Source organism: Apium graveolens, chromosome 5, assembly GCF_009905375.1.
Source record: "Apium graveolens cultivar Ventura chromosome 5, ASM990537v1, whole genome shotgun sequence".
Taxonomy (NCBI): domain Eukaryota; kingdom Viridiplantae; phylum Streptophyta; class Magnoliopsida; order Apiales; family Apiaceae; genus Apium; species Apium graveolens.
In genome coordinates this window covers 306,108,814-306,122,893 of record NC_133651.1, presented here as the reverse complement: position 1 = coordinate 306,122,893, position 14,080 = coordinate 306,108,814, and the positions used below count along the sequence as shown (strand labels likewise).

The 14,080-nt window shown below is 37.4% G+C and overlaps 2 protein-coding genes across 5 annotated transcripts; both read right to left on the bottom strand.

Moving 5' to 3' along the window:
- Positions 1-2,266: 2,266 nt before the first annotated feature.
- On the bottom strand, positions 2,267-4,031 carry LOC141659331 (glutathione S-transferase U8-like). 2 transcript variants are annotated; one of them, XM_074466141.1, is made up of 3 exons: positions 3,595-4,031; positions 2,888-3,216; positions 2,267-2,781 (listed from the first exon to the last, which is right to left on the bottom strand). In XM_074466141.1, the coding sequence occupies exons 2-3, from the start codon at positions 3,206-3,208 to the stop codon at positions 2,425-2,427; spliced, it is 678 nt and encodes a 225-aa protein (XP_074322242.1). In that variant the 5' UTR covers positions 3,209-3,216; positions 3,595-4,031; the 3' UTR covers positions 2,267-2,424. The 2 variants fall into 2 exon arrangements, with proteins under 2 accessions (XP_074322242.1, XP_074322243.1); XM_074466142.1 differs by having other exon boundaries at positions 2,888-3,195; positions 3,595-4,027.
- A 443-nt stretch (positions 4,032-4,474) lies between these two features.
- LOC141659330 (glutathione S-transferase U7-like) lies at positions 4,475-8,659 on the bottom strand. 3 transcript variants are annotated; one of them, XM_074466137.1, is made up of 3 exons: positions 8,141-8,659; positions 7,190-7,539; positions 4,835-5,036 (listed from the first exon to the last, which is right to left on the bottom strand). In XM_074466137.1, exons 1-3 carry the CDS (start codon positions 8,459-8,461, stop codon positions 4,976-4,978), a joined length of 732 nt encoding a protein of 243 aa, XP_074322238.1. In that variant the 5' UTR covers positions 8,462-8,659; the 3' UTR covers positions 4,835-4,975. The 3 variants fall into 3 exon arrangements, with proteins under 3 accessions (XP_074322241.1, XP_074322240.1, XP_074322238.1); XM_074466140.1 differs by lacking the exon at positions 7,190-7,539 and having other exon boundaries at positions 4,475-5,036; positions 8,141-8,651; XM_074466139.1 differs by lacking the exons at positions 7,190-7,539; positions 8,141-8,659 and adding an exon at positions 5,662-6,074 and having other exon boundaries at positions 4,508-5,036.
- Between the last annotated feature and the right edge of the window lie 5,421 nt (positions 8,660-14,080).

Here is a 14,080-nt window from a genome sequence, read left to right as displayed (position 1 = left end):
ATTAATATAGATGGACCACATGGGCAACCTTTAAAGTTGCTTAACTATTGGAACAAAATTTTAATAAGTGTTGCCAAGAGTGACATAGATGTGAGAGAAAATTAAAAAATAATATATTTAGGGTGGCAGTCCGTGGAAGGCTCTCTTAGATACAGATCCATGAGAACCATTATTTAAAAAATGTAAATACATAATTTATTTCATTTTCATCATATATAATTACTAATTTTAATTACCAAATTAAAAACGAAGTTGGACAAATTTTTTATTTAAAAAATCATTGAAATTTGATGAAATAGTTTAAAGTGGTTCTGTAGTAGAATCACAGTAAATTCACACTTATCCAAAATTATTACACAGTAGAATCAAATTTAAAATCACTTATTTTTTTTCAAATTTCAATTGTTAAACGTTTTATTATATTTAAATATAATTATTATTCTACATTAGCAACGAATTTAATGAAATTCTATAATAAAATCAAGGATTCTCTACGTTTCCCAATATAAGAGGGTCATCTCTTAAAGAAAGGTCAATATATTTAATGATTTGTCATAGTTTGACAACTTTGTTAACAATCTCTATTGGAGATGCTTAAGTGTCGAAAACCGTTTGTAAGAGCAAGTCCAATGAAAGATGCATAATAATTATAGTTATTACTATAATTTGGCATAAAAAGTGTCTTTTTTGGTGCTAAAACAAAATTTCAACTTCAATACTAGATGCATTTTGAAATCAAATATTTTCTTATTTGCCTAAATTTTGTCACTTTGCCCTAAGTTTTATTTAAAATACAAAAACATGCATCTCATTTGTAGTTGGATGATGATTTGGTTAGATGCATAAATGCATCTTTAGTTTCAAATTTAGAACCAAGAATGCATATTTACATCCAACTATAGAACTACTTTAAGTTTGAAATTTTTAATATTTGATTTCAAATAATAAAAATGACATAACCGATAGCATTACATTGCTCCAACAAGATTATTTATGTATCAAACTTAATCTGTACCACTTTCCCGACATAAGCATGTAGCAGAAACTTCACAACTCTCTCATTTGATGGCAATTTCTCCTTTATCACAGGCTGAATTGTAAAATTTTCCACCCATGTGACAAGCCCAGGAAATTTTATCGGGTCGAGAATCTTAAAGTATTCGACTTCTTCCCAATAGGAGTATTTGGCATGTTCAGCTTAAGGCCGGTTCGAAACATGTTCGAGTTCGGTTTGACTAAAAATCAAAAATACGATTTTATATATTACATTATTGTGATGTTTTAATATTAACTTCATTATTAACTCTATCAAAATCAAAAATAATGGTGTTAAAGGGATTTCACTATCTATTCATATTTTTATTTGTCATTTATTCCTAACTTCTCTTTTAATTTGTAACTCATAATTTCTTAAAAAAAAAAATTCCCTTGTAAATTTTGTCTAAAAAAATTTTAAGTAGGGGGGAATTTTTTTTTACAAAAATTAAGGGGGTCATTTTTAATTTCTATATAATTTGAATATATATATTTAAGTAAATTAAAGATTTAAGAGGAGCCGGATAACAGAGGATCCGTCTCCGGCCCTTGCCTTGCTCTTGGTTCAACATAGCAGTATATGAATCATATATCAACCCAAAATCCCAAGAACTTTAGTTCCACTGGATTTTCCATTGTCATTTCTATTGATAGGGAGTCACCGAGACACTACTATAAATGATTGCCGTTGTTTAGAGCTCAATTTTCCTCAAATAAATAGTAGCCTCACAACGGTTTGTACCGATTCGGAAAGAATGAAATATTCTCAGAACTCTTCGTTGATCCGACATGCTATTTTTTCCATTCATTCCCTTTCAGGATCAGGCGTGGTCTTCCAAACTTTACCGGTGGTATGGACGAATCCCTCGCTTCATCCAAATGTGTAAAAGATCCTAGCCGCACTTAAAAGCCGAGTACTCTACGAGTACTCGTTGAGTTAGCAACCCGAATATAAAAAGTTTATGTAAATACAATTAAAAAAAAATGACTATTGGCCTGAGGACGATTTCAGTTTGTATACTTCTGGTATGACTACATACTGTTGTTTTTGCTATTTATTGATTGAATAACTCACCTTATTATGCAAATTTAAATGAATTAACCAATCGTCGATTTGGTTTCGCAATCATACTTCCATTTAGTTGAAAGATTGCAATCTTATGTAGTTATAGTCATTTCTTTGCACATTAAACAACCAAACTCTTAGCTTGACTGGTAGAACGACACAAAATAGAAGTAACATGTATCTTTAGAACTCAAAAAGGCAAGAACGACATATTCCTAACAGAGTTCGTTTGATCGTTGATAGTGTTTTTCATTTATTCATACATAAACTTTCAACATTTCACAACCACTTAACCAGAACACTTGCAAATAACACAAGCCTAGCTAGTTAACTAGACCCATCCTCACAATACGTCGCTCTTGGTAGAACTTAACAGCTCTCTCCTTTGGTGGCAATCTCTCTTTGATCACAGGCTGACTCCGTAAATTTTGCAGCCATGAAGCAATTCCAGGAAATTTAATCGAGTCGAGAATCTTAAAGGAGCCGACTTCTTCCCAAACTGGTAGCCAAAGAGATATCCATCCCAATGCAATATCTAAGAACCCCACTGATTCTCCTCCGAAAAATGTCTTCCCTTTTATTTCTTCCTCGATTTTTTCAAATGCCTCTATGATTGATTTCACAAGTTTCTCCTTCGCTTCTCCTTGGCTCCACGAAGCATTATATGAATCGAATATTAGCTATTACACAGACAATCAGGAGTCATCATTACAAAATTACAATTCTCACCTTCATATATGAAGTAGTAACAATGAATATCAAAGTTAAAATGGATGTTACAGTTACCTTTTCTGCAAAAATAGCAAATGATCGGAGCCTTGCTTTCTCATAAGGATCTTGAGGAAGCAAAGGGTGATTTTTCCAAGTTTCGTCGATGTACTCCACGATAACTAATGACTCGGCTATGGCCTTCCCTTTGTGAATAAGAACTGGAACTTTTTTGTGAACAGGGTTAAGCTCAAGAAGCAAAGAGCTTCTGTTATGTAAAATATCTTCATCGACGTATTCATAATCTGTAATACCCTTCAGCATAAGAGCCCACTCTACCCTGAGAACGAAAGGGCTAACCCAAAATCCCAAGAGCTTCAACTCCTCTGCATTTTCCATTAAGTTCTCTGTGAGAGAGAGAGAGAGAGGGGGAGAGATAGAGAGATAGAGAGAGAGAGGGGGGGGGGAGAGAGAGATAGAGAGATAGAGAGAGTCACAGTCGCAGACACTAATTGTGAGTTATTTAGAGCAATCAGTGTTGTATAAATAATAGCCTTGCCTGACTATTTTTGTCCCTGATACATGGACGATTTCAAATTGTATTCTTTTGCTATTTTTTTAAATGGTGGGACTTGACTTGCAAAACTATTATAGCATATGCAAATTAGTTGAAAGATTCACACATTTCAAAGTACAATCTTATCCTGCATTATAAAAAATGGTAAAACGAGACACACATAGAAGGGAAAAATGTAGTAGAAATGCATAAACAAGGCAGAATATACCTGCCTGGAGACGGATACCTCAGCTTCCAAGTTCCAACCACCACAGCTCAAACTCAAGAAGTCAAGAATAACGTACTAAAATCTTATCCGAAATTAGTCCCCTTCCTGCATCCGCCACTGTCAGGCCGATAAGGTATACATCGCAATGCAATATCTAAAAACCCTGCTGATTCTCCTCCAAAAAATGTACAAGTTTCTCATGTGCTTTCCCTTGACTCCCTAAAACTAAAACTAATGATTCGGCTATGGCCTTTTCCGTTTGTGAACAAGAATCGGTATTTTTTTGGAATCAGATTGAGCTAAAAAGCAAAGAGCTCTTGTTCACATACAACGTATTCATAATCTGCAATACCCTTCATTCCTTCAACATAAAAGCCCACTCTACGCGAGTAACCATAGGGTTAAACCAAAATAAGAGCTTCAGCTGCTCTTAATTTTCCATTGTCATTTCTTATGAGAGGGAGTCAGAGATATTACTACATATATATTTATAGTAAATCAGACCTGCAATTTAGAAAGTATTTCCACACATTTTATTTATAGTTTCATCTGGTCATCCAGAATCAATTCCTGGTACAATAGACAACCAAACTCTTAGCAGAAGTAGTAAAATGAAACAAATGTAGAAAAAACATGCATCTCTGGTAACTGGATAAACTAGGCAGCATATAAGTGCCAAGATATAGAGAGTTCAGAACTTCATATTTCAATCACCATGTTTGAATTTATAACTCAGGGAGCCGAGAACAGCTTAATAAAATCCTAAACACGGTTAGTTTGGTCGTCGATCAGGCAACGTACTAAAATCAAAATGGAGTTAGTTGGGCAAATCAAGAAAAAAGGAAGTTATAAATACAGAAAAATTTCTGAACTCAAAGTAGAAACTTAACATTAAAAAAAATAACAGACTAAATTCAGAAAGTTAACATTCTCATCTTATTTTAATCCTTTACAAGATTTTCGCAGAGATTTTCAGTTTTATGCAGTCATACAACCTCACATGCATACGCATATGCCCTTAACAGTTATTATATTTATTTAGGAGGGCACTTGTAAGTTTTAAATAACACAATGCTAGCTAACTACCCATAGATGATCGATGTTATAAAAGCACGTCGCTCTTGAAAATACTCGACAGCCCTATCCTTTGGTGGCAGTTTCTCCTTGATTACTGGATGGCTCAGAAAATTTTCTGCCCACAAAGCAATTCCAGGAAATTTAATCGGGTCAAAAATCTTTATAAAGGCGACTTCTTCCCAAATGGGTAGCAAATACGATATCCATCCCAATGCAATATCCAAATACCCAAGTGATTCTCCTCCAAAGAATTTCCTTCCTTTTATTTCTTCCTCTATTTTCTGAAGCTCCTCTATGGTTGATTTCACGACTTTCTCCTGCTCTTCCCCTCGGCTCCACATAGCTTTAAAAGCATCAGCATACAACTATTACACAATTGGTAGGTGGTCAGTTGTATAATTCATACTTTGCGTATGTCAGAAAATATCCTACTCTAGCACAACAGCTGCTATGCTAACAAGAACATATTATTCTCTATGGCAACCAGCAGGGATATCATATTGCAATTATCAAACAGTTCTGTAAAAGTTTGTCAGTTTATCTAAATACTATGAGGATATAACTAATACAAAGTAATGGAGATTAGATAAATATAAAAAGTACCTTCTCTCTGAACTTGACAAAAACTAAAAGTGGTGAGACTAACACCGTGTAGCAAAGCATAATGTCACACGCAGTTGGTTCTATTTATAGACTATGCAGTATAACCAGTTCGAAGTGAAGAAAAATCACAAAAACATTTTAAAACAGAAATTGAACCAAGAGAAATATACTCTTGTCTAGCACAACTGGCTGAATGGTAACAAAAGCATAATACTATGCTATTACTAACTATTCGCTTGCGACTATACAACTAATATACAGAGAGAGTAAGCGTGATGGGATAACCTAGTGGTAAGAGCTTATTCATTATCTGTTGTCCCTGGTTTCTTTTCCTCGCATCTACAGAAAGTGTTAAAAATTTTAATGGATACTTTTATCTAGTTTTACCGTATCTCCAAACTTGGCAAAGGATAGGATTCTAGCTTTTTCATAAGGATCTTGAGGAAGTAAAGGATAATTTTTCCATGTTTCATCTATATACTTGACAATAACTTCAGACTCAGCTATGGGCTTCCCCTTGTGAACAAGAACCGGAACTTTCTTGTGAACCGGGTTGAGCTGAAGAAGCAAAGGGCTCTTGTTGTAAAGAACATCTTCTTCTACGTACACATAATCTTTGATACCCTTCAACCCAAGAACCCACTCGACTCTAGCAACGAATGGGCTGACCCAGAATCCCAAGAGCTTCAGTTCCTCTGAATTTTCCATTGATGTTATTTGACCGAGAGAGAGTATGGGTATCAGAGAGTATATATATTTATATTGTTGATAAGCACTAGCTTTCTCTTACAAAGAATAGTCTAGGTTAGACTTAGACTTATACTATCTGGTTGAACAAGTTCAATTTGTATTCTCCTTGCTATTTTTAAAGTGGCGAGAGTTGACGTTAACTTGCAAATCATACCTGCAATTTAATTGAAGGATTTCAGCAAATATTACTAATTATTTTATCTAGTCATTGAGATTCAATTCCTGGTATATTAGACAACCAAACCCTCAGCAAAACATCAGATAACCAAACTCTCATTAAAAGTCGTAAAATGACACAGATATAGAAGAAATATGGATCTCTGGACCTAAAACCTCTCGTTGTATCTCGCTCCTTTTAATGGATGTCGAGAGTTCAAACCTTGTTTTCAGTCAGGTAGGTGTGTGAGTGTGTTTAACTAGCAAGAAAAAAATGTATCTCCGGTAACTGGATAAAAAAGGCTGCATACAAAACTGCCTAAAGGTAGAGAGTTCAGATTTCAATCACCATACTCAAGAAGTAGAGAACAACAAACTAGAATCCCCAACGGAGTTCATTTGGCGTTGATCAGTAGAGCACTTCTTTATGTTATGACTGGTAAATGGAATTTATGAACAGTGTTTGCTAGCTCTGCTGCATATATCATGTTTGCTGCTGCCTGCTTCTATCGACTATGCAATATAGTAACTTCGAACTAAATAACAATCATAAAAAAATTGTCGAAAACTCAAGTCGAACCAATAGAAAGTTACCCTAAATTATAAAAGAGTTGAATATTCATCTCTCTCCCTCTTCTAGCAATAAAATCACAATCAAAACAAGTTGCTCACATATCTTCTCTGAATGAGGATAACAATACTGTTTTAATCCTCCTCAAAACTTTAATTAATTCTCTAAACTACTACTCTGAGAATTTTCAGATGGTCCAACATTTCATTTTTACATAACTAGCATATTTAAAATCTGACGATAACAAACTCAGAAAGTTTACATTCTTATACCATTGAAATCCTTCTACAGGATTTTCTCGGAAACATTCAGTTTTTTACAGTCACGCATTTTTTGGCCACCATACAATATACATATGCTCTTAACAAGTTAACATTCCATTATATTTATTTAAGGAGAACACTTGTAAATAACAAAATGCTAGCAAACTACCCATACTTGATTGATGTTAGAATAGCATGTCGCTCTTGAAAATACTTGACAGCCCTATCCTTCGGTGGCAGTTTCTCGTTGATCACTGGCTGGCTCAGAAAATTTTCCACCCATAAAGCAGTTGCAGGAAATTTAATCGAGTCAAAAATCTTCATGGAGCCGACTTCTTTCCAAATGGGTAGCCAATAAGATATCCATCCCAATGCGATATCTAAAAACCCGATTGATTCTCCTCCAAAGAATCTCCTTCCTTTGATTTCTTCCTCTATTTTCTCAAACTCCTGTATGGTTGATTTCACGAGTTTCTCCTGCTCTTCCCCTCGGCTCCACATAGCAGTAAAAGAATCATCAAATAGCTATTGCACAATCCGTAACCTTGGTCAGTGAAATAATTTCTTATTCTATGAATTTTAGAAGTAACTTATTATCATAAACACCTATGATCAATTTAGTTGAAAGGAAAAGAATTTGGTCGGAATAGAAAGAAACTACTACCAACCAAACAAAACATAATCCGCAGAAAATATCCTACTCTAGCATAATTAGCTGATGATGCCAACAAAAAAATATTATTCTCTATGGCAAACAAGCAAGGATATATCATTTTGCTAGTTTCTAACTTCGGAGAGGAAAAAAATGGTGAAGCTAACAGCAAGTCGCAAAACAAAATGTCACAAACAGTTGATTTTAATTTTTTTTGGGAGTTAAAGACGTTCACGCGCCTATCCTGTCTTTGACAAGATTCGAATCCTCAACATCTCATACAAGGAGCGAGGGAGGTACCGCTTAACTGAGTGCTCATTGGTCAGTTGATTCTATATATCAGGGTGAGGCTAACAACAAACATTACCGAAACATTTACCTACTTAATTTAAGGTCTTTTTGCAGTTGAATAACTATGAAACAACTTCAGCTCGAAATCAAGTTAGAAAAATAGATAACATTAGATAGCATTACCTTATCTCCAAACTTGGCAAAAGATAGGATTTTAGCTTTTTCATAAGGATCTTGAGAAAACAAAGGATAATTTTTCCATGTTTCATCTATGTACTTGACAATAACATCAGACTCAGCTATGGGCTTGCCGTGGTGAACAAGAACAGGAACTTTCTTGTGAACAGGGTTGAGCTGCAGAAGTAAAGGGCTCTTGTTGTACATGACATCTTCCTCTACATACACATAATCTTTGATACCTTTCAACCCAAGAGCCCACCCGACACGAGCAACTGTTGGGCTGACCCAGAATCCTAAGAGCTTCAGTTCCTCTGAAGTTTCCATTGATGTTATTTGAGACAGAGGGAGTGAAAGTGTGTGGCTTCTTTAGCAAGTAGTATAGCTATTTTTAGTTTTATATAGCAGCAATATGTATCAGAGAACATAAATACTGTCATTCGTCTTCAAGAATTAGCTTTTTCTTACAAAGACTAGTCTTGGTTAGACTATCTGTTAGAACAATTTTGATTTGTATTCTCGTGTATACCATGGCAGATGGTCAGAAATTGGTATTCGAATTCTTTCTCTTAAAGAAGTCAAATTCTTTTTAAAATATTTTAATGAGAAAAATACCAATGCATTCATTTTAAAAATTCATTCATACTTATGTGAGTCAGGTGAATACATATTTAGGAGTATTAAACTCGTAAATAAATTAGTGAAATTATGTTGCATGAAAATGAACGAAGTTGTGGTTTTAACTTATAGCAGTTGATAATTTTGGGTAGATTTTGGTTAGGTAACGGGCTGAGAAGAATTTGAGAAAAATATTGTGAGATGGTCAGGGGCACATGTAAAAAATTAAGAGAAAAATGGGTTGAGATGACCTCAGGCAACTCCCCAAGATTATAAGGTTTTTTATACATTTTTAATAGCAGTTTTGTAAATATCAATTTTTTATTCTAATTTTACAAATTTACCCTCCTACATTTGTATTAGAAAATGTTCTAATCTGAGGCTACCACTGAGGTCATCCTCAGCAACATAATTCTCAAAAACATAATCACTTTTCGATCTTTACTATTTTTGCATTAATATGCAAGTCTATGGATCAGATATTCATGAAAGCCCAAATGTTGTGTAATATAAAAAGAATATGTTGGCCCGAGAATAAAGGAGGAAGATGGACCATAGATAGAGACTTTAATATATAATCTTATAATAAGAGGCCCAATGGGGGCCCAATTGTAAAGGGAAAAGCCTATTAAGGGTTCCCTATAAATAGAGACTAGCTGCCCTACATGAAAATGGTTGAAAAAATAGTATCAATAAAAGAGTGTTGTTCCTCACTTAAATATGATTCAATATTAGGATCATCATTTGGCGCTAGAAGGAGCTCTGAAATTTGATACTCCAACATGATACTTGAGGAAGAAGATCCAGAGAAATGCGGAAACACGGCAGAAATTCAAACTGTCCAAAAATCAGAGCAAATCAATCCAGCAGGAAAAGAAAAAGAACCATCGACCCTCAGGCCAAGAAGGCTGTTTCCGGTGGAGGATAATCCCCCACCTGAAGGCTCTCAGATGCAGAAACCACCTGTTAAGCGTAAAATGAGGATCATTAAAGACACCCGTTCCCGTGTTTTAACAGAGAAAGGAAAACAAGTCCTCTTCAGTGATGCTAGGTTGCATTTGCAGAAATTGAGACAGAAAAAACTTTTACGGGAGCAGGAAATATAGGGCACGGAAGGTTCAGATGAAGAACTTAAGTTGTTAGAAGCTGAAACTAAAAGACTAAAAGCAAAGTTAGAGAAAATAAAAGAAATCCATCGTTTACAACAAGAGTTGAAGCATACATCAATTAAAGAAGGGAGTGATGAAGAGATGGGATATGTAGAGCTGTTAGAGGACGATGAAGATTACTACTATGATGAGGAGGAAGTATCCACATAATCTATATATTCCAAGCCTCGACGCCCAAGGACAGTTTCCTCAGGCGGTACCCCGCAAGGGTCGATGTCAACAGACTCAATATCACAAGAGGAGTTTCTTTAGATGCAGGAAGATATGGCTCAACTTCGCGACCTAGTTAAAACGCAATCGAGATTTGAAGCCCCGGTGGAAAGCCCCCTATCTCGAAGCATCGAAAAAGCTAAGATAGACAGGACTTTAAAAACCCCGGTGCTCGACCAATTCGATGGATCAACAGACCCATTAGGCTTTCTCAATACTTTCGACGGTCGAATGGCATTCTACGGACACTCAGAAGTCGCCCGTTGCCAATTCTTCTCCACACGTCTACAAGGAACAACCTTACGTTGGTATAACAATCTCCCATCTAGGTCGATCGACTCCTGGACTACATTAAAAACAAAATTTCAGACGAGGTTTTCAAGCAACTACAAAGGGGGCAAGACCACAGCATCTTTGATTAGGATGCGTCAAAGACCTAGCGAATCCTTGAGAAGCTATTTAGGACGCTTTCGTCAAGCTATATCTGAAATAACAGACCTGGAGGAACCTTTGGCAGTAAACTATTTAGCAGCAGGCATTGATGGAAGCAGACATGGCATTCTGCTAGAAGAACTCATAGAAAAACATCCTCAACTTCTCCACGCGGCTTTCCAGATTGTCGAGCATCGGATGACGCTCCAAGAAGCGGTGGGAAGCATAAGATCTCCTCGACGCTCTAGCTACAAGTACGACATGACAAGAACTCAAAGCCCTTGGACTCTGAGGTCTCGAAGATATGACTCCAAATCTCCTCGATGTTCACCGCCGAATAGGGATACTGGAAAAGAGAAATATCAAAGCCCGAGAGGTCGAGAATACCCGCGACAGCCCGTATCAGATAGAAGATGGCAGCCCCATGACAAAAAAGATAAAGAGTTTACTAAGCTTACAGTCGACAAAGCAACAATCTTGGCAATTCTAAAGACAGAACCTGACTTTCGACCCCCGAGGCCGATGAAGCCGGGTCGTCCTCCAAGCTCTCGGTATTGTGACTACCATGAAGATACGGGACACACTATAGAAAAATGCTATCAGTTAAGCAATCTCATCGAGTCCAAAATCAGAAGAGGCCATTTCGTCCATTACATCGAAGGACAGGGCCAAAATCAATAAAGACAAGACGACAGAATAGTCGATGTGATCTTCGGCGGTTACGCCGCTAGAGGTATGTCAAACAATTCTCGTAAGTCGTACGCCCGAGAGGTGTGTAGTGTTAACCCTTCATATCCCAAGAGATGTAAGCCATCTCCATCTCTTGTCACATCCTTCTCAGATGAAGATTACTCTCCAAATATCATAAGAGGACATCAAGATGCGCTGGTTATCACAGCAAAAATTGGCACCAATACAGTAAAAAAATCCTTGTCGATAATGGCAGTTCTGTCGACATTTGGTATCATCACGCCTTGGCGCGAATGGATACAGGGGAACGAAAATTAGAAAATACCCATTCGCCTCTCTATGGCTTCACGGGTAATGAGGTAAAAGTTGTTGGAACAATTGATCTCCCGGTTCTTTTCGGCACAATGCCTTGTCAAGTATGGAAGATAGTTAAATTTCATATAATTAGTGCAAACTCAAGTCACAATGCCATTCTAGGCAGAACGACTATATCGACACTGGAAGCCATCACGTCAATACCCCATTTGAAGATGAAATTCCCAACTGAGTTTGGAGTGGGGGAGATGTGCGGTGACCAAGCGGTTTCGAGACAATGCTACTTTACTACCGTTGTACCCAAAAAGCAAGATTGTGATTCTCAAACGGTCAACGAGGTTGTCCAGATAGACCCTGATAACATCATCGATATCCTGAGGGAGCCCTCGTTCTCTCCCGTCGGTGAGACTGTCGAGGTGTCGATAATGGAAAATTCGCCGGATAAAACATATAAGGTGGGAAAAGGTCTAGACATCGAGACAAAAGATGAATTAACAAGGTTACTCCGAGAATTTTCGGATATTTTCGCATGATCGCCTTCCGACATGCCAGGAATACCCGTCGACGTAGCAAGACACTCCCTACATGTCGACCGCCAGAAAAACCCAGTCAAGCAAAAGAGGGGCACGTTCTCAGAAGAAAAATAACGAGCAATAGAGGAGGAGCTTGATCGGCTCTTAATGGCACATTTCATCGAGCCGGTGAAGTTTCCAACATGGATTGCTAATGTTATCCTGGTGAAGAAAAGTAATGGGAAATGGCGAATGTGTGTTGATTATTCAGACCTTAACAGAGCATGTCCGAAGGATTATTACCCTTTGCCGAATATAGATCAACTTATCGATGCCACGGCCGGCCACAAATTGTTGTCTTTCATGGACGCGTCCTCAGGATATAACCAAATCAGGATGGATGATCAAGATTGGGAGCAAACAGCGTTTATCACACATCGAGGAGTCTTTGCATATCGAAACATGCCTTTTGGGTTAATCAATGCTAGTGCAACATTTCAGCGCATGATGGATGAAATATTTAAAAAATAATTGGGTCGAAACCTTGAGGTGTATGTCGATGATATGATAGCCAAATCAAAATCTTCAAATAATCATTACAGTGAACTTCGAGAGACTTTTGAGAACGTCAGGCGCAATAATATGAGATTGAATCCGTTAAAGTGCTATTTTGGCTTAACATCTGGGAAATTCTTAGGTTTTCTTGTTTCCCAACGAGGTATCGAGGTCGACCCCTCACAGATCAGAGCAATATCTGAAATGAAAGATCCGTCGACCATCAAAGAGGTTCAACGTCTTACTGGTTGCATAGCGGCTCTTCCACGTTTCATACCACAAGCCTCCAAAAAATGCAGTTATTTCTTTAAGGTCATCAAAGAAGCATCAAGAAACAAAAAGTTGATTTGGGACGATCAATGTAAAGAAAGCTTTGAAGCTATAAAAGCATTTTTGACAAGTCCCCAGTCTTAGCAAGAGCATTGCCTCGTGAGACTTTGAAAGTATACATCTCGGCCTCCGATGGGTCAGTAGCTTCTGTGTTGGTCAAAGCTGTCGAGGAACGGGAAGCTCCAGTCTACTACGTCAGTTACACCCTGAAAGACGCTGAAACTCGTTACCCCCATGTTGAAAAATTAGATTATGCTCTCGTGGTAGCAAGCAGAAAACTCTGTCACTACTTCCAAGGCCGTATGATAAAAGTCATGACTGATCAACCCTTGAAACGTATCTTACACAAGCCCGACATGACAGGGCGTCTCGCCGCTTGGACGGTCGAACTAAGCCAATTCCACATTGAATATTCACCCCGGAATGCAGTAAAGTCTCAAGTCTTATCAGACTTTGTTGTAGAATGCCAATTTGACAATCCTATAATTGAAGAAACATCATTTCCACAAAAGGCTGGGCTTCTTTACGTCGACGGCTCATCAACATCATCATCAGGGGGTGCAGGTGTTATTTTAATCAGTCCAGAAGGCTTCAAAATACAGCAGGCCTTAAAATTCTCATTTCCAGTAACAAACAATGTAGCTGAGTATGAGGCTTTGTTAGCAGGTTTGTGACTGGAAATTAACCTGGAGGTAAAGATTTTAGAGATATTTGAGGATTCACAGCTTGTAGCAAAATAGTTACAGGGTGAGTTTAAAGCACACGACACTCGAATGTCGACATATTTGAAACTGGCCATGTCTTTGTTGGAGAAAGTTCAGTCGTGGACAATCAAGAATATTTGCAGGGAGGACAACCAATGGGCCGACGCACTGTCTAAATTGGCCTCGTCAGTTGTGACAACGTCTGAGGCAATTTACGTCGAGGAAAGAAAGGTCCCCTCCATCGACTTAGACTTTCCATTCCCAAACATGTTGAAAGTCAATGAGATATCTTCTATGGCGGATTGACGTCAACCCTTTTTGAAATATATCTTGCAGAACAAGCCGCCACAAGATAAAAATGAAGCTAGATCCATATTTTACAAGGCAAAAAATTATTGTGTGCTAGAAAAC